We start from the raw sequence: 21,053 nt of genomic DNA, 5'->3' as shown, positions 1-21,053 counted from the left end.
TTTTGGTTTTATAATATGTTCTTTTAGTTTGTCTGATTGTGTATTTGTATTTTCTTTGTAGTTGTTTGTTTCCAGTTTTTATTTTTATTTTTTTGTTACATTTGTACCCCGCGCTTTCCCACTCATGGCAGGCTCAATGCGGCTTACATGGGGCAATGGAGGGTTAAGTGACTTGCCCAGAGTCACAAGGAGCTGCCTGTGCCTGAAGTGTTGCCACTACAACATTCTTTTGCTCCACTACAGCATTGTGATGTTCCTGAAAATAAAACTGAAGCAGAAGAAAAAGAAAAAGCAAGGAAGGTGGAAGAAAAAGATGAGAAACTACCCAAAGAGAAAAGACACCCCCAAATCACTAAAACCGAAACACATACTAGGAAACGTAGATGGAAAGCGATGACCACAAATGCTCGCAGTCTAAGCAATAAAATTCATGACCTTCAAGCCCTGATGTTGGAGGCAGACTTGGACATAGTTGCATTCACAGAGACATGGCTCAATGGTTCCCATGAATGGGATGTAAACATACCAGGCTATAATCTGTTTAGGAAGGATAGAGAGGGGCGTAAAGGTGGAGGAGTAGCTCTGTATGTGAGAAATGATATCACAGCGACTGAAATGACAGGGAACTGGGGAAAGGAAGAAGCGATATGGATCACCTTAAAAAGAGAGGATAGAACCTCTGTCCACGTGGGTGTTGTCTACAGACCCCCGACACAATTGGAGGAACTAGATAAAGATCTGATCGCTGATATTCAAAAGTTGGGGAAGAAAAGAGAAGTGCAGTTGTTGGGAGATTTTAATCTGCCGGATGTAGATTGGAAGGTTCCATCTGCCAAATCGGAAAGAAGTAGAGAGATTGTGGATGCTTTCCAAAGTGCTCTGCTCAGCCAAATTGTGACAGAACCCACGAGGGAGGGAGAGATGTTGGATCTGGTGCTCACAAATGGGAATAGTGTGTCAAATGTCAGAGTGGGTGCACACCTGGAAAGCAGTGACCATCAAACGGTTTGGTTTGATATGACAGCTGTAATGGAGGACGGCCACTCTAAACTCAAAGTCCTAGATTTCAAGCATGCTGACTTTAGTAAAATGGGGGAATACCTGAGGAAGGAGCTGATGGGCTGGGAGGACGTACAAGAAGTGGAAGGACAGTGGTCCAGGCTGAAAGAAGTAATAAATAGGGCCACAGACCTTTATGTAAGGAGAGTAAATAAAAGCAAGAGAAAAAGGAAACCGATATGGTTCTCCAAGCAAGTGGCTGAGAAAATAAAGGCTAAAGAGTTGGCGTTCCAGAAATATAGAAAATCTCAAGAGGAGGAACACGGGGAGGAATACCGGATGAAACTGAAAGAATCCAAGAGAGAGGTACGTCTGGCGAAGGTGCAAGTGGAAGAACAAATGGCTAGAAATGTAAGAAGGGGAGACAAAAACTTCTTCAGGTATATTAGTGAAAGGAGAAAGACTAAAAACGGAATTGTGAGACTAAAAGATACAGCGAAACGCTATGTAGAAAATGATGAAGAAAAAGCCAATTTGCTTAATAGATACTTTTGTTCTGTTTTCACTGAAGAAAATCCTGGAGAAGGACCGCGAGGGACTGGCAAAAGTACACCTGAGAATGGAGTGGATAGAGCACCGTTCACGGAAGAGAGTGTGTGTCAGCAACTTGGAAAGCTAAAGGTGGACAAAGCCATGGGACTGGACGGGATCCACCCTAGGATATTGAGGGAGCTCAGAGAGGTTCTGGCGGGTCCTCTTAAAGATTTGTTTAATAAATCCTTGGAGACGGGGGGGGGGGGGGGGGGGGGAGGTTCCGAGGGACTGGAGAATGACGGAGGTGGTCCCTCTTCACAAAAGTGGTGATAGGGAAGAAGCTGGAAACTACAGGCCGGTAAGCCTCACTTCGGTTATTGGAAAAGTAATGGAAGCGATGCTGAAGGAAAGGATAGTGAATTTACTGTAAGCAAATAAGTTGCAAGATCCGAGACAACATGGTTTCACCAAAGGGAAATCGTGCCAAACGAATCTCATTGAATTCTTTGGGTGACAGGAGAATTAAATCATCGACGTGCTATGGACGTAATCTAATTAGATTTCAGCAAAGCTTTTGACACGGTTCCCCACAGGAGGCTCTTGAATAAACTGGATGGGCTGAAGATAGGACCCGAAGTTGTGAACTGGATTAGGAACTGGTTGACGGGCAGACGCCAGAGGGTGGTGGTGAATGGAGTTCGCTCGGAGGAGGGAAAGGTGAGTAGTGGAGTGCCTCAGGGATCGGTGCTGGAGCCGATTCTATTCAATATATTTGTGAGAGACATTGCCGAAGGGTTACAAGGTAAAGTTTGCCTTTTTGCAGATGACACCAAGATTTGCAACAGAGTGGACACCCCGGAGGGAGTGGAAAACATGAAAAAAGATCTGAAGAAGCTAGAATGGTCTAACGTTTGGCAATTAAAATTCAATGCCAAGAAATGCAAAGTGATGCACTTAGGGAGTAGAACTCCAAGGGAGACGTATGTGTTAGGCGGGGAGAGTCTGATTGGTGCGGACGGGGAGAGGGATCTTGGGGTGATAGTATCTGAGGACCTGAAGGCGACGAAACAGTGTGACAAGGCGGTGGCCATAGCGAGAAGGTTGCTAGGCTGTATAGGGAGAGGTGTGTCCAGCAGAAGAAAGGAGGTTTTAATGCCCCTATATAAGACGTTGGTGAGGCCCCACCTGGAGTATTGTGTTCAGTTTTGGAGGCCATATCTTGCGAAGGATGTCAAAAAAATGGAAGCGGTGCAAAGAAAAGCTACGAGAATGGTATGGGATTTGCGTTCCAAGACGTATGAAGAGAGACTTGCTGACCCGAACATGTATACCCTGGAGGAAAGGAGGAACAGGGGTGATATGATACAGACGTTTAAATATTTGAAAGGTATTAATCCGCAAACGAATCTTTTCCGGAGATGGGAAGGTGGTAGAACGAGAGGACATGAAATGAGATTGAAGGGGGGCAGACTCAGGAAAGATGTCAGGAAGTATTTTTTCACGGAGAGGGTGGTGGATGCTTGGAATGCCCTCCTGCGGGAGGTGGTGGAGATGAAAACGATAACGGAATTCAAACATGCGTGGGATATGCATAAAGGACTCCTGTGCAGAAGGAATGGATCCTCAGAAGCTTAGCTAAAATTGGGTGGCGGAGCAGGTGGGGGGAAGAGGGGTTGGTGGTTCGGAGGCGAGAATAGGGGAGGGCAGACTTATATGGTCAGTGCCAGAGCCGGTGATGGAAGGCGGGAAAAACTGCTGGGCAGACTTATACGGTCTGTGCCCTGAGAAAGACAGGTACAAATCAAGGTAAGGTATACACATGAGTTTATCTTGGGCAGACTGGATGGACCATGCAGGTCTTTTTCTGCCGTCATCTACTATGTTACTATGTGGGAATCAACCTCAGTTCCCCAGGACCACCCTAACCACTAGGCCACTCCTTTTTTCTTGCTCCATGCTCTTTCTAGTTTTTTCTATGTGAGGTTCTGGTTTGAAGTGGTGCTATATTGTCTAGTACTGTTCTGCATCTGTTTTCCCATTCTTGGAGATAATGGGGTGATTCTGTAGGTGTTGTCCACAAAGTTATGTCAGACAGAAGGGTCCGGGGTTGGCTTGAGCAGGCTATATGAATCGCTGGTTACTACTGCTGATCACTATGGACAAATAATCCATTAAAGGGTAAATGACTCTTAACTTCTGTGGCACATCTGCACGTTATAACTGCAGCACACCGGCTGACAAATACTGTCTTATATCATGGCTCCTCTTATCTGTCAGAGGTCTTAGTTCTTCTAGCATTGGTGCTACCAATCTTTGTGTGACATAGTAGTCGGGACCCAGGTCATGAATAATTCCAGATAAGTTGTAATTGGATGTCAGCCATCACTATGAAGGTATTTGCTAACAATGCTAAGTTGTGTAGAGTAGTAGTGTGATCTGAACTGTGAGCATCATAAAGGATTTTTTGGGTATATTTTTTTGTCAGTTTGAGCTGGTTTAAAGATTAACAGTTCAGACATTTTTCTTGTACAGTAGCTTATTAGATGCATTGTTTCTTAAGAGGGCAACAATGGTAATGGAATTCTGGCTGGGTTGCATTGTAGTGCACAATTTGTTTCTCTCTAAGGTATTTGTTTCTGTTTAGTATTCTGTGTATCATACTCAAATCTAGGCCTTGTTTAATCATTTTCATTCTGATTGCTTTTTTGTATCCTTGAGTCACATCTTGAATGCTCTATTTTGCATTATAAATTCATTCCCTGGAGAAAAGTGAAATATATGACTCCATCTGCCAAGTGTAGTAATAGTTTTCTTTGTTTTTGTTTTTTCTTTTTAATTTAAATAGTTTGTTAAACAGGTAAAATACACATTTGACAGAGATGCACACTGTCAGTGTACAATTTGGTGATTAAATTACAGGCACAGATGCACAAAAGAAGCTTCATATGAGCTCAATGAATTATGAAACATTGGGCCACAATCACTAATATTGCTAAGTTTTGTTTTTATAAAATGTATTTATGCAATTTTAATATATAAGTGAAAATAACTTGTACAGAAAAGTAATCAATATAAACAGAGAAAAAATAGGAAGAAACATAACTAGAAGGAAATATATTAACAAAAATTATTGATAAACTCAAGACCATCATGATTTATGATTAAAGAATTGTATTTTCCAACCTGGTACAATCAATGGTACTAAGCCATGTAGACTACTGCAATGGGATCTGTACGGGATGTAAAGAACAAACCTTAAAGAAATTTCAGACTGCTCAAAACACGGCAGCTAGGCTTATCTTCAGAAAAACGCGATTTGAAAGTGCAAAACCCCTCCGCAAAAAACTACACTGGCTCCCAATCAAAGAATGCATTGCTTTCAAAATCTGCACTCTGGTTCACAAAATTATCTACGGTGAAGCCCCGGTATACATGACAGACTTGATCGACCTACCAACTAGAAACACATCCGAATCAACACGAATGTACCTAAATCTGCACTACCCAAGCTGCAAAGGACTCAAATACAAATCAACCTACGCATTCAGTTTTTCCTACATTAGCACACAACTGTGGAACGCTTTATTGAAAGTCTTGAAAACTGCATACGATCACCTAAACTTCTGGAAAACACTAAAAACTAACCTGTTTAAAAAGGCATACCCGGCCGATCCAGCATAAATGCCTTATATCACACAACAAAACTAAAGCACGTAATTGACATACCACAACTCTTCCGTTATACGATGCCCTAATGTGGCTGTTCCACATGAACTTTATCTTACCACAACATCACTTTGTATTTGTTCACACCGGAGTCTGCAAACGCCCTCTCCAGTACTATGTAAGCCACATTGAGCCTACAAATAGGTGGGAAAATGTGGGCTACAAATGTAATAAATAAGTATTTTGGAGTATCAAGGAAAAATAATTATTCAATGGGAGGAATATTTCTGACACTACTGCACAAATATATATATCCTGCCAGAACAAGTTTAACTTCCTTCTTCATTAGATGGAGATCTTATATTAAGCAGCTTAGTGGCTAAGAAAAATGCCGTGAGATAGGATGGTTAATCCCCCCCTTCCTCCCCTCACATTTCATGGGTTGATACCTAACCACACATTTAGAGCCTTTTTAAAACTGCACTAGCGATTCCTGCACGGTGAATGCGACACAGCCCATTCTCATTGAATGGGCTGCAGCACATGTGCCTTGCTGGGAATTGCTAGGGCGGGTTAGTAAAAGAGGCCCTTAAACAGATATCTTAGAAAGAAAGTTGCCCTTAACTGATGTACTCCCGTTCTTATAAGTATAAATTGTTTTCTCTGTCTCTGAGTATCTCTAGAGACATTGGGAAAAACTCTTAATTCCATAGAAAATTTTAAACCTATTTTTAAAGATTAATTGCAGTAACTACTGTTTATCAGGTGTTAAAGCAAGCACTACAATCAATCAGAGTGGAGGAGTGGCCTAGTGGTTAGGGTGGTGGACTTTGGTCCTGGGGAACTGAGAACTGAGTTCGATTCCCACTGCAGGCACAGGCAGCTCCTTGTGACTCTGGGCAAGTCACTTAACCCTCCATTGCCCCATGTAAGCCGCATTGAGCCTGCCATGAGTGGGAAAGCGCGGGGTACAAATGTAACAAAAAACAAAACAAATGTAGAACTAATTGGAGATTCAGCCTCTGATTCTAGGTTCACTGAGACATCTAAATGTGTTTCAGGTTCCTGTGGAGCTTGTTGGTTTCTCTGAACTTTTTGATATAGGTAGGTAATAAGCCTGTGTAAATGGAGGAATATTCTCCTCAGGAACCTGTAATATTTCGATAAAATATATATTTTTTCAAAAGCCTCTTGGTGAAATCAAATGAAGTCGGGGAAAATTAAGGAAATGCAAATTATTACGTTTGGAAAATTTTGTCAGAGCTTCACATTTCCCCCCTTAAATGTGTAATATCTTTAAGAATCATTGTCCGAGTTTTAATTTCCAAAATTTTTCTCAACTGTACCAATTCTATTAGGAGTCAGTACTTCCTATGATTCTTTATCTACTTGATGTTCCATTTTTGAACTCTGTGTTAGCATAGTGTTGTTTAAATCATAGTTTTCCCTAAGTCAGCCAACCAACCAACCAACCAACCAACCAACCAACCAGAGTCTACTAGATTATTTATATCCAGAGTGATGTCAGGTGTGGTCACAATAAGAAAAGGCTCTTCCATTCCGATCTCTTACTTGAAATGTCTCTGGGTCCCTGTAGATTCAAGACCCGTCTTCCAACAACTGCTGTCCTCCCCCTCTCATTTGGGGATACCTACGGCAACGTCCGGTCAGAGCGCCACCCTAACCTGTTCAAGAAGGGCTGAGGGCTGTGGTTAAGGAGGCGGCATTCCAGTTCAGGGTTAAAAGTGATCTCCAGCTTCACGTGGGGACCTTCCCTGGCTGAGAGAAATGAGTTGTGGACTTTCCTCTGTGTTTAGACATAATGAACGAGGAAACACTTCTGGAGATAAGCATCCACAGCATGTTAGGTCACATTCTTTTTGGAACAAGTGCCTATTAATATTGTTAGTATCATACTGGAAAATAAGGTTACAGAAAAGGCACCAAGTTCATTGCTAGAAAAGGTTTGTAGAGGGAGATTGAACAATTTCTACGTGTCCACCTGGGATATACCTATGTTTGTTAGATCTTTTGATACACTGTAAATTACAAATGTATCATAGCAGTTTACATCTCAGAATATATGTAAATAGCCTGGTGAACCATGATTAACAACATACAATTTTCTCCATTGTACTGATAACCATTTCAAGTGCTTCAAACAAGGAGTAAAGTGTTCAGAACAGGAAAGCCCCATCAACAATCGCACAGCAGAATTCATAGTTGTCTGAAGTGCTTGAAGTAAGTACTTAGGCGGGCCAAGGTACACAAAGTTGCAATAATCTTGCTGTCATAGAAACTTCCGTTGGTCACCACCTGTCCTTAATCTAGGCAACTAAACATTATAGATTGCAACACTGTTCTAAAATCATGCCATGACAAAAAGGATTTCAATCGAGACAACATTCTCAATTTAAAATACAATTTTATTTATTTTTATTTATAACAAAAGAGAGGGAACGAAGTAGAAACTAAATTCCAAACAAAAAAACAGCACCACGGGCCTTTAAAAATGGAACACAGTTCTTTAATGAATGAGCCTTGACAAAAAGACCCGACACGGGCCGTGTTTCGGTGACTAGCACCTGCGTCAGGGGTCACAGTGATGACGTGGAAAACTTGGGGAATAACTAATATATTCCTCTACAATATATTATTCCTTACCCCACGTCTCATATAGTAAAAGCTACAAAGCACCAAGGCACTTTCACTTTCTGTATCCAAATTTATACCCCACATTTTCCCACTAGTTGCAGGCTCAGTGAACAAATGAAATTTTGAACCTGCATTCTAAATTGTCATCAGCAGCAGATGAATCCATTACGAATGGGTTGTGTCCACCTACCAGCAGGGGGAGATAGAGAACACTGAAAACCATAGTGCCTCTAGGACGGCTAGCTCCATCTGCCTCTCAGTATTTCTCTATCTCCCAGCAGGGTTGGATGCAGCTTGTTCAGCGCCTTGAAGATTCTGCCTGGGGTGGTGCCTGTGCTTTTGCCAGTTGTAGCAGGGGTGTTGTGGCTAAGTGGAGCCCACTTTAAAGGCACATAGGTTCGCCCTTTCCCTTCCTTACCCTTCCCTCCGTGTGGATGCAGGCATATAGGTTCTCCCTTTCCCTGCCTTACCCACCCTCTTCTGCCTCCGGAGTACCTCTGTAGCTGTTTGCTGATTTATAGCTACTCTAGTCTGAAGGTTTTCCAGCTACAGTTTTCCATAGCGATTATTGCAAGATTGTGCACACAGCCTTTTTAAAGGTTGAGTTATTGCAATAAGGTATCATTTGACAGAACACTCTTCACATAAATATTGATACAAATACAACCAGAGAATATATACATGGTGTAACAGACTCCTGACGCAGGCCAGTTGGGCCGAAACACAGCTGTGTCGAGTCATATCACCTTAATAAATTAAAAGTTTTATCAATATTTTTGTGTCTTTTTTTTTATTTTATTTTTGGATTCTATTTGTTTTATTTTTTATTTTTTCCTTTTTGATTTTTATTATTTTTTCCTTTTTTGGTGTCATCTTCGCTGTTTTTGGCAATAAATGCCTCCAACTTTCCTCACAGCTTTAAAAAAAAAAAATCGCGCTTTGACAGCGCTGCTATTTCTGAGGCTTTTCCTGACTGTGCAGCGTGACCGGAGATCGTGGACTCGGTCCTTTCAGGTAAGAGCAGTACTCAGCTCCTCTGGGGAGGGCCCGCGGATGGCATTTCGATCGGGGTGATTTTGGCGCGAAGCCGCCAGTTTGAATTTTATTCCGCTGTTTTTCGGCGATGGCTGTTGAGGGAGTTAAGCGCTGTTCCCGTTGTGGCAAGCACAGATCAGCAGCGGGCTCTGTAAAACGTGCTGTTTAGACGGTAGAGCCAGTACTAGCATGGCGAGCGATGATTTTTCCCGCTCGATGGAGCTGGCAGCGGGCGCCATCTTGGAAGCGCCGCATGGCTCGACCTCTGCGGTTGCGGAGTAGTCTGAGAGCAGAGGGCGCCTCGGGCCGAGGCTACCAGAGGATATCCTTTCCCCGTGGCTCCTACTTCGTAGATGGGAGGTCAGGGTGAGTTTTTCTCCCCCGAGTTTGTGCTTATTTTACATAAAGCCTTCATGCTGAAAAGAGCTCTGCCGCAGGTGTCTGACACTGCATTGCTACCTGGTCCCCCTCCGACTGATGATGGCCCGGGGCTGATGTCAGACGTGGATTCCCCGTTGGAGAGTGGCGCACCCCCCTTTCCCCCCCTGTGGTTGGGCTGTGGGAACTCTGAGGGATCTGGCAGGCCTTCCTAGTCTGAGGAGCCAGAGGAAGGTGCCGGTTTGCCACTGGATCTGGATGATCCCACTGCGGTTTGGATTTTCCACTGCGATGAGCTGCCAGCACTTATCTCTGATGCCTTACAGGCCCTCTCTTTTGATGATCCTGTTCACGTCAGCCTGGCTACAGAGCCTAGCTCAGGAGCCACGGACACAGGCAGCTACTTTAGAAAGTTGATGGTGAGAATTATTATATAGGATATGGTGTGATGATCACTATTACATAGGTGGGCACCCACCCAGATATTGGAAACACTTCCTCCATTCGTGATCACTAGATCCAGCATTGACCCCTCCCTCGGTTCTGTCACCATTTGTCTGAGCAAGGCACTTTGAGGCGTCCACAATCCACCTACTTGTTTCCGATTCCGCAGATGGGACAATCTACATCAGACAAATTGAAATCTCCCAACAGTAGCACCTCCCCTTTCATACCAATCTTTTGAATATCTTCTATCAGATCTATATCTATCTTCTCCGTTTGTGATGGAGGCCTGTAGATAACCCCCGTGTGGATACAGGTTCCGTCTTCTCTTTTCAGGACGATCCATAAAGGTTCTTCCTTTCCCCAGGCTCCCCACATTTTAGCCGCTCTGATATTGTCTCTCACATACAGCGCCACTCCTCCACCTCCTTGGCCCTTTCTGTCCTTCCTTAAGGATTATAGCCTGGTATGGTCACATCCCATTCATGGGAATCGTTCAACCACATCTCTGTAATAGCAACAATATCTAAGTTTTCTTCAAACATCAGGACTTGCAAGTCTAGAACCTTTTTAACTAGACTGTGAGCATTTGTGGTCATTGCTTTCCATGTGCTTAGTGAGTTTAGGTGGTTTTCTATATTTAGATGACCTTTCCCTCTGCCATCATGTTTATTCTGGGGGTGACTTTCCTAATTCCCCTGTTTCCTTTTGTCACCCCCACCCTCTAGGTTAAATGTCTAGAAACATACTGTCTGAATTTCTCCCCAAGGATCCTTTTTCCCATCACAGAAAGATGTAGCCCATCATTACAGTATAGCCTGTTATTTTTCCATGTATTACTCCATGCTGCTATGTATCTAAAACCTTCTTCTTTACACCAAGACTCAAGCCACTTATTGAATTCCACTGTTTTGCGTAGTCTTTCCTCTCCCTTCCTCCATGTAGGAATTACTTCAGAAAAAGCCACAGTCTGAACCAAAGGTTTCAGTCCCTCATGCTTCTGGAATGCTCTCTGTGCTGTAAACTTGCTATTGTTGGCGAGGTCATTTGTCCCCAGGTGAATTACAACATCAGTGTTTGAAGCCTTGCTCGCTTCTCGGATCACTTTCATTATTTGGTCTGTACATCTTGTAGCTGAAGATCCTGGAAGACATTTCACTAGATTAGAACCCTTGAACTGTGTTCCTAAGTTAATGCCTCTGATAATGCAGTCTCCGAGTAGTAAGAATTTTCTGCTTTTCACCAATCTGTCGTCATTTGGGTGATGTTTCTTGGGTTGTGCTACTTTCATTGCCTCTGGTTCCACCACAGTACTTCTTTTTTCAGTGTCTTAATGATGTAATGCAGCAAAAGAATTTGACAGGGGCAGAGGTTGGGAGAGTGAGTCTTTCTGTGTCACAGATCTTAGTCTGCCAGACTGTGACCCATCTATTCCTCTGTTGTTTCATTCTCTGTTGAAGTGGTGGTAGTAAATTGGCTGGGAAATGAGTAATCCGGGATGCTTCTTTAATTGTAGCTAATTCCTTCTTGAGTTTGTTGATCTCATCTTTCAAAGCTGATATTTGGAGACAGGACAGACTCTAAGATTCCAGATGTAACATAGTAACATAGTAGATGACGGCAGAAAAAGACCTGCACGGTCCATCTAGTCTGCCCAACAACAGATGGTTACGGTCTATGCCCTGAAAACAGCAAGGACAAATCAAGACCAGGTATACTATATGTAATGAGTTTATCTTATTGGGCAGCCTGAATGGACCATATACATCTTTATCTGCCATCATCTACTATGTTATTGTGTTATTTTATCCACCTCATAGTGACAGAAGGGTCACATCGCTACATAGTTTCTATTTCTAAGTTCTTACCATAAGCAAGGGTAAATAACCAAGTTTTAATCCCTTTCTTAAATTTCAAATGTTTGTTTTCAACCCTAAATTCAGTTCAGGAAAGGGGGATGCTTTTTCTTCGTGTGCCAGGGTACTAGGATGTTGGGCGCAGAAGGGTTTCTGCCCACCCCAGTAAATGCATGGTTAATTTGCATAAGGTTGCAAGTGAGTATTTTCTTACATTTACATTTTAAACGGCTTGACAAATTCCTGGAGTCAGGTCACCATGACACTTAAAAATTTCATCCTGGCACCTGGTTTTCATTCCTATAAATGTTTTTCTTTTATTGAGCTTCTTCACAGAGTGCATCTCTTACTTCTGAACTGTTGTTTGGCTGAGCTGCGAGTACAGAAAGTTCATAAAGTCACGAGACTGGCCCTAACTTCCTACACCTTGTGGCTCAGTCTTATAGAGAGCAGAATCATGGTGCAGAAGTGGGAGATGCACTGTGCCTGAGGCAGTTCTTCAAATAGCAAGGGAAAGTGAATAGATGGTAGACTCCTACGCTCTGTAGTTCCTGGGGAAGTGAGATCAGGATTTGGAATGAACATCGAGAGACTGAGAATCAGAGGGGCACAAGGATAAGGCAAGGTAGCCGGCAGGCTGATCCATATGGGGCCTGTGCCAAGCCTCACAGGAGAGGCATTCAGGTAGACCAGTTTGGAATCTTAGACTGACTTTTTTTTTTCTTTACACCTTTTTAAGGGCTAAATAAATCATGGGTATTATCACCTTTTTGACTAATCCCCTTTTAGTGAGATTTAATCTGGTATGGGTATTGGTGGGAAGCCTTTAAACCTTGCTATAAGAAATGCGAGAGAAAAGGCGAATATATATATATATATATGTGTGTGTGTGTGAGAGAGGGTATGGGAGTATGTGAAAGAGACTTTTGGAAATATTTTTTTGGCAAGCACTGGCCAGTGATGTCATAGTTGTTTGCTGGAAGATATTTGCTGAATCTTTTTCAGCTCCTTTGGCTTCAAAATTCTCCATGCTTAAAAAATACTGAAGACCACTACCATATTCATTTGATTTCAGAATTAATAAAGTTAAATGTTACTGTTTAAGTTTTTGAATCTTATTTGGCAAACATCAAAGTGTTTATTATTTCTGGGAAGTTACAGTGAAAAATATATTGTAAAAATGCTTTAATTTATAGGGGAACTGTTCTTATGTTTTGATATGAAATACATGTACAGAAGAAGGTAGAGTGTTCTTCTCTAAGCATTCAAGAAATATTTGTGTGACTGTTAACCACAAAGGAGCTGGTCTTTACTGTATATCTGGTTCTTATAGTATTCTTTACTGTAGCCTTTCTTTGAGTCAGTCCCCCTCAAAAAGCTCTTCCAGAAGCTTAATTAGGAACCTTTCAGCATTTTTGTGTAGTATAATGTTTGTATGTGTGTATAAGATTTATATAGCTTTAAGTTGTTTAGACTGTGAGCAGACATATTAATGCAACAACTTGTGTTTTTCATTCCTATTTCAAATTGAAAAACGTTTGATTCTGTATTTTTAGGGATGTATGGAAGTTGGATTCCAACTATGAAAATGAAACTTGGATTTGATTTGCATATTCTTTCTTTATTGCAGGTATATAAGTCTGTATATCTAGTTTCCATGTGTTAACTACTTATATCAGACCTAAAGAAAACCTATGCGTTTGGAATATGGTGCCTAATTCCTGCTCACTGGTGTTTATTGTACCATTAGTTCTGTGCTTATTGATGACTTGGACAGAGGCAGACAGTAAGTATTTTTTTTCATCTTCCATTGTAGAAATATTTAATTATTTTTATCACATGGAAGGACAGACAGCTAGCTGAACTTGGTGCATGTATGCAAACAGTGTAGAGAGAGATGCTTTCTTAGGAGTACAGTTATCAATAGAAATCAAACAAAATAAAACATGGATAAGATGATACCTTTTTTATTGGACATAACTTAATACATTTCTTGATTAGCTTTTGAAGGTTGCCCTTCTTCGTCAGATCGGAAATAAGCAAATGTGCTAGCTGACAGTGTATATAAGTGAAAACCTTCAAGCATTACTATGACAGTCTGACAGGGTGGGAGGATGGGGGTGGGTCGGAGGTATGCATGGGGACATCAAAGCATACCTCCGACCCACCCCCATCCTCCCACCCTGTCAGACTGTCATAGTAATGCTTGAAGGTTTTCACTTATATACACTGTCAGCTAGCACATTTGCTTATTTCCGATCTGACGAAGAAGGGCAACCTTCGAAAGCTAATCAAGAAATGTATTAAGTTATGTCCAATAAAAAAGGTGGTATCTTATCCATGTTTTATTTTGTTTGATTTCTATTGATAACCTTAAGAGTGGACTAACACGGCTACCACACTCCTCTACTTAGGAGTACAGTGGAAGGAAAAAGTGATTACAAGGATAAAACAAAGCACAAAAGACAGTGAATATCCACCAATTTCATAGGCTCATGACCAAAATGGGTGGTGAACCAGTAACAAATATGGCATAGAAATATCATCTCTATATATAAAAGGCACCACCAACGTTCTGAAGCCTCCAGCCGGAAGTGTGAAGCGCCAGAGATATCCGGTTTCCCCATGAGTGAAGGAAAACAGCACAGCACGAAATCCTTCTCTCTGTAACAGTGAAGGACTCAGAGGGGGGAGGGGACAGAGATGCCCTCACTCTCTCTGTAACACAAACACAGTACAGCAGGAAACTTAACACTGAAGGAGTGGACTCGGAGGGGGGAGGGAGAGAGGGCAGAGGGCAGGGACACACACACTCCCACATGCACACTCTGAAGAAAACCTTGCTAGCCCCCGTTTCATTTGCATCAGAAACGGGGCTTTTTTACTAGTAAGATATAGTTTTTGCCTCTCTTTTTTGTAGTGCACCTTTGGTGCTCTGAAAGCACAGGAAGAGTTGGGAGGGCAGATGTTCAGCTGGAGTACTTTGACGTGATAGTAGCAATCCCACCTGCCTATTTTGTGAATAGCACGTCTTGTTTTAAGCATTCCTTCCATTATGATTTTGCTATATGATATGTGCTGCAGTCATGTAAGGTAGCATAGAAACTGAAGGAAAATTGGACTGATTCCCTTGCATATGATAAGCAGTGAAGCTAAAAATTACTCTCAATTTTGCAGTCAGTGTAGTGGTGGCTAAGATGTGGTTTTAGGGCTCTGAGTTCAGTTTTGACTATCCCTTTCATTGTTCCATTCTGTGTAAGTGATTTTATGAAGGTCACACAGTTAATGGTAGAGATTAAATTGTGTCTGTGGTCTCCATATAGTATTTCATAGCACAAGGTGACAGTCCTATTGATAGGAAGAAAGGAAGGAGGGTGCCAGAACTAAAGCAGTTGGAGGCTGAAAAGGCTATAAACAGGTTTAGATAATTTGTTTACAGGTTAAACAAACAACCTTAACATTCCACTGTTCTAATTTTTTTATTTATTTATTAGGAATTATTTACTATCTTTTTTGAAGAAGTTCACCCAAGGCAGGGTACAACAAAATCAAGCTGAACATAATTAATAGACAATTTCAACAGCAAAAGTATTCAAATGACAATATGGTTGATTGCCTGTTAGTGTTTAAAGCTACTGAAATTTCATACAGTCTGCATAGCAGTGATCCATATGGGAATTTGTATTCACAACACTTTTTTCCTCCATATCTGAGACCAGCTGCAGCATCTGATTTGGTAATACCAGCTTTACAGCGTCTCTGGTTGGATTGTACAAAAAAGGGGACATTTTCTGTTAAATGCCCCCTGGAATGGAACAAGTTGCCTTTGAGACTTAAGAAAGAAGCCTGACTGTATAAATGCCAGTTAAATGACCACTTGTGTTTGGTCTATCATGTGCCTTGAGAGCTGTTTTTGTTATTTCTAGGAAGGTGTATTATCCTAATTAACTTTTTTCAGTGATACTGTTTATTTTTTGTTGTTGTCTTTGTTTTTTTATGTATATACTATTGTTCTCCGCCCTGGATAAGGGAAGATTATAAATAATCTGTTTCCATACCATCATGCTGATCAATCCATAGACTGGTGGGTTGTGTCCATCTACCAGCAGGTGGAGATAGAGAGCAATCCTTTTGCCTCCCTATATGTGGTCATGTGCTGCCGGAAACTCCCCAGTATGTTCTCTATCTCAGCAGGTGGTGGTCACACACAGCAGCAGCTCTGGCTAGGTCTCCAAGCCTAATCTTTAGGTTTTGTTGAGTACCTGGGGTTGAGGGCTCTTCTTGAGCAAGTGCAAACCTGGTGGCGCCAGGTCCCTCCTTTTCTCCCCCCTCCCGCTGGCTCCTTTAAAAAAAAAAAATTTTTGGACGTCCTTAAAGGCGTTTATTTCAACGTTTATTTAAATGTTTATTGCAGCTACTCACTGGGACACCAGGTCGTTACAGCTCGGAGCGAGAAGCAGGTAATTTTTACCTTTTTATAGCGGGCAGGGGGTTCCCCGATCGATCTCCACGTGGCCTATGGCGTTGGAGGGCGCGAAGAATCGCTCCCCGGACCGCGTGTGCGCTTCTAGCGGGGATGCGGGGGTCTTAAAGTCTGATTCGCCCTTGTTGGGTGTCAGTTCGGAGGCCGGTCAGTGTCCCGGGTCTTCCTCCGGTGCGGCGGTTTTTCCCGCCATAAACGCCCATCCCCCGCTGCTCGCCTCCGCCATCTTGGCCGGCCACTCTGCTCGGACGGCTTCTTCTTGGGCCGCCCTTGAGCTGGGAGACGTTCATGCCATGGCCGCCCTTGATTTGGGCGACGGCAAAAAAGCGGCTAAAGTTAAGCGCCGTTCTTCCCGCGCGGCTCCTTTGCGGAGTGTCGCGCCGGACGCCATCTTGGATGCTCAGCATGTTTCTCCCCCGCTCTTGCGAGCGCCGGTTGAGGGTGCGTCTAGGGCTGTGGCCCAGGCTGCTGAAGTGCACAGTCTGGGGGGTTTCTCCCCCGAGTTTATTTTGCTGCTGCATCAGGCCTTCCTTATGGAAAACGCTGTATCCCACATATAATCTTTCAGAGGTTTTTATTTAACTGCTGCTCCCATGCTGGTTGCTTCATGTCAGCTTGGAAGTACAATTACACTGCTGCTTTGGCCTATAACTACTGCTGCTTACAGGTTACTCCATTTCCATTCTCTTGCCAATAGGAATATTCCGTGTTTGTCCAAAGCTCTCTCAATTCTCTTGTTTTGTTTGTATCATGTTCTATGGAAGGGGTATCCCATGAAAAAAAAAACCTATAAAAAATTTCTGGTTATCTTAAATCTAGCCCTTTGGAGTTTCGTATTGCTCTTTGTTTTCTGCATTGGATTTTAGTTGCGAAATATTTAATCGCTCAACACGCTTTTCTAGATTACTTCTCATTTTGATTACCCTGTTTTTACTGTTACAGATCTGTCATCTGTAAAAAGGCCAACTTTTCATTCTAATTCTGCCTCAGTATCACTCAACAATGATTGTGACAGAATCAGTTACTGAAACGCTCCTCTAATCTGTTTCTTTAGCGTGAATACCCATTGCAACTGCCCTCTTATCTTTCAATCAGTTTCTAATTCAGCTTACCAACTTGACCATCCTTGGGCTGCTCCATTTTATATATGAGCCCTCCTCTGAGAGATAGCATCACAAGATTGGTAGAAATGCAAGAAAACTGATTCCTTGTCATCAGCAGCAGATGAATCCATTACGAATGGGTTGTGTCCACCTACCAGCAGGGGGAGATAGAGAACACTGAAAACCATAGTGCCTCTAGGATGGCTAGCTTCAGCTGCCTCTCAGTATTTCTCTATCTTCCAGCAGGGTTGGACGCAGCTTGTTCAGCTCCTTGAAGATTCTGCCTGGAGTGGCGCCTGTGCTTTTGCCAGTTGTAGCAGGGGTGTTGTGGCTAAGTGGAGCCCACTTTAAAGGCACATAGGTTCGTCCTTTCCCTGCCTTACCCTTCCCCCTGTGTGGATGCAGGCATAGAGGTTCGCCCTTTCCCTGCCTTTCCCACCCTCTTTTGCCTCCGGAGTGCCTCTGTAGCTGTTTGCCTCCAACTTTCCTCACAGTGCTTAAAAAAAAAAAACGCGCTTTTCAGCGCTGCTATTTTTGAGGCTTTTCCTGACTGTGCAGCGTGACCGGAGCTCGTGGACTCGGTCCTTTGAAGTAAGAGTGGTACTCAGCTCCTCTGGGGAGGGACCGCGGACGGCATTCCGATCGGGGTGATTTTGGCGCGAAGCCGCCGTTTTTCAATTTTATTCCGCCGTTTTTCGGCGATGGCTGCTGAGAGAGTTAAGCGCTGTTCCCGTTGTGGCAAGCGCAGATCAGCAGCGGGGCTCTGTAAAACGTGCTGTTTAGACGGTAGAGCCAGTATGAGCATGGCGAGCGATAATTCTTCCTGCTCGATGGAGCTGGCAGCGGGTGCCATCTTGGAAGCCCTAATTCGGAGATGGGAGGTCAGGGTGAGTTTTTCTCCCTTGAGTTTGTGCTTATTTTACATAAAGCCTTCATGCTGAAAAGAGCTCTGCCGCAGGTGTCTGACACTGTGTTGCTACCTGGTTCCCCTCCGACTGATGATGGCCCGGGGCTTATGCCAGACGTGGATGCCCCTGAGCGTTGGATGCACGCTAAGCATAGACGGGTAAATTCCCTGTTGGAGAGTGGCGTACCCCCCCCCCCCCCCCCCCCCCCCCGTTGTTAGGCTGTGGGGACTCTGAGGGATCTGGCAGGCCGTGTTCTGAAGAGCTAGAGGAAGGAGCCGGTTTGCCACTGGATCTGGATGATCCCACTGCGGTTCGGATTTTCCACCCCGATGAGCTGCCAGCACTTATCTCTGATGCCTTACAGGCCCTCTCTATTGATGACCAAACAATGGAACGTAAGCAGTAACACTGGAGCAAAAAAGTAACCTAATACAAAATTAAAGTTCCAGTAACAATTTGCGTGCTCATTAAAAAATGAAGAGAAAGCCCTCAGAAACCGTGGGTAAAATACCCAAGGTTTAGTGTGCGGTTATATGAACTTTTATAACACACACCACGATTCGATCATTGGGCTAAAAAAACTTCATTCTATAGTAAGCTTGCAATTTTATAGCTTTTTTTATACTATAATTGTTATTATTTTTTAATTGTTTTCTAATGCATTCGTATTCTTTCCCACGTAGGAGTAATCAATTCAAAAATCCAATCACCAATATATGGCAGCAAGGCATAGAGTATTGCGCTACTTAACTTTAGGATCGGACACTCTTCATTGTCCGTTCTACGGGAACCCGTTTCGCCTAGAAATGTGGCTTCTTCAGGAACGGAGTGCTTTAGAAGTACTGAAACATAAGACATTAGATGAAATTATTGTCGTGGAAAAAGAATCTAAAATAAAGTTAGCACATAATATATCAACCTGAGATCAGACATACTTTAGGGAAGCACAAAAACGATTCAAAAATATGGCGCCTCAGCATTCACGTACGTCCTGTTGTCTAAAATACTGGCGCTTACGTTCTCCGAGGACAAGCAGGCTGCTTGTTCTCACGACTGGGGGTTGACGTCCGCGGCAGCCCCCACCAACCGGAAGAAGCTTCGCGGGACGGTCAGCACGCAGGGCACGCCCACCGCGCATGCGCGGCCGTCTTCCCGCCCGTGCGCGACCGCTCCCGCCAGTTACTTTTTTTCCGCGACTGGAGAGAGTTGTGCAATCGCCTCTCTCTCCGTTCAGCCGCCGGATTTTTCGACCGCGTTTACGCGGATCGTTGCTTTGACCTGTTCGGTTCCTCTTTCTTTTTTTTTTTTTTTTTTAACAATACGAAGAAAGATTTTCGCGCGTGTGGAGCACGCGCTCCCCTTTTCCCTCGCTTCCAGCGGGGACGCCTCGTTGCGGCCTAGTGGCCGCTCGGTCGGCTAGTTTTTTCGTGGTGTGATTTTAGCCACCATTGCCGACTTTGACTTCGCCGACGCGATTTTTCCGTCGATGTCCTCGAAGGTCCCGAGTGGATTTAAAAAGTGTGGTCGCTGCGGCCGGCCGATCTCGCAGACCGACACCCACGCTTGGTGCCTCCAGTGCCTCGGGCCGGAGCACAATCTCAAGTCGTGCGCGCTGTGTCTCGGTCTCCGGAAACGGACTCAGGTTGCGAGGCAAGTTCTGCGGGACCGTCTTTTTGGAACTTGCGCCGGCCCCTCGACGTCGACCTCGACGGCATCGGTATCGAAGGCCGGATCTTCGGTACCGGTATCGATGCCCGAGACATCGGCACCGATGGCAGCGACCCCAGGAGAACAGGTCCCGTCGGCCCGCCGGTCCGCCGGTGAGAGTGGGGTTGAGAGGCCGCGTGGGCTGTCGGCCCCGGTCACTCCCTCAGCTCGTGAGCCACGGGACCGAACCCTGTCGGACCCGGTACCTCGAGACCGAGGGGGATCGACCTCCTCCTCCTCCATGCCCTCCGGCGCCGGTGACGTGCACCGGAAAAAAGATAAGAAGCGCCGTCACCGGGAGCCCTCGGTGCACCCTGAAGGGGAGTCGACGCCGAAGCGTCATCGCAGAGAGGAGAGATCTCCGTCGGTGGTGGAGGTACCGACGCGTCGGGGTTCCGGCACCTCGGTGCCGTCTCCTGGCCCCCAGCAGCTTCTGGCACCGACACCCTTACCGGCCCCACCGCCTTTCCCGGCAGCGGGCCTGGACGAGTGCCTCAGAGCCATCCTTCCGGGGATCCTGGAAGGGCTGATGCGCCAGGCTGTGCCGGCGTCGGGGGTGCTTGCGCCCCCGGCGCCGATGACTGTGGCGCCGGCGAGCTCTAGCCCGGCGCCGGGGCTGTCGACACCGCCGCCGCTTGCGGTGCCGGTCTCGACCGCCACGCAGGTGGAGTCCCCGTCGACGTCGATGGAGGGAGCTCCGTCCCCGCCGGCGCGGGAGTCCACCGCTCGACGACACCGAGACCTCGGTGCCTCGACGTCGAGCCGGGCCCGGTACCGGACTCAGCTACATGAGCTCATGTCCGATACCGAGGATGAGGACTCATGGGGGGAAGAGGAAGACCCGAGATATTTCTCCTCAGAGGAGTCTACGGGCCTTCCCTCGGACCCCATGCCGTCACCGGAGAGGAAGCTCTCACCTCCGGAGAGTCTCTCCTTTGCCTCCTTTGTGCGGGATATGTCTATAAGCATTCCCTTTCCCGTGGTCTCTGTGGAAGAGCCGAGGGCCGAGATGCTCGAGGTCCTCGACTATCCATCACCACCTAGAGAGTCCTCCACGGTACCGCTGCACAATGTCCTGAAGGAGACGCTGCTTCGGAACTGGGTGCGACCACTAACTAACCCCACCATTCCCAAGAAAGCAGAGTCCCAGTACAGGATCCACTCTGACCCAGAGCTCATGCGGCCCCAGTTGCCCCATGACTCAGCGGTCGTGGATTCTGCTCTCAAGAGGGCACGGAGTTCGAGGGATACCGCCTCGGCGCCCCCGGGGCGGGAGTCTCGCACT

At 44.9% G+C, this 21,053-nt stretch overlaps 1 protein-coding gene across 1 annotated transcript in view; it reads left to right on the top strand.

Annotated features, from left to right (window-relative positions):
* The window catches only part of PTPRF (protein tyrosine phosphatase receptor type F), a 1,045,343-nt gene that overhangs the window by 71,032 nt on the left and 953,258 nt on the right, over window positions 1–21,053 (top strand). Inside the window, 1 exon segment of the mRNA XM_030205921.1 lies at window positions 13,198–13,353. Coding sequence (XP_030061781.1) covers window positions 13,275–13,353 — 79 coding nt within the window. The 5' untranslated portion in view covers window positions 13,198–13,274.

Source organism: Microcaecilia unicolor, chromosome 6 (assembly GCF_901765095.1).
Source record: "Microcaecilia unicolor chromosome 6, aMicUni1.1, whole genome shotgun sequence".
Taxonomy (NCBI): domain Eukaryota; kingdom Metazoa; phylum Chordata; class Amphibia; order Gymnophiona; family Siphonopidae; genus Microcaecilia; species Microcaecilia unicolor.
The sequence above is the reverse complement of the archived record's forward strand: the minus strand, read 5'-3'. Positions and strand labels throughout refer to the sequence as shown.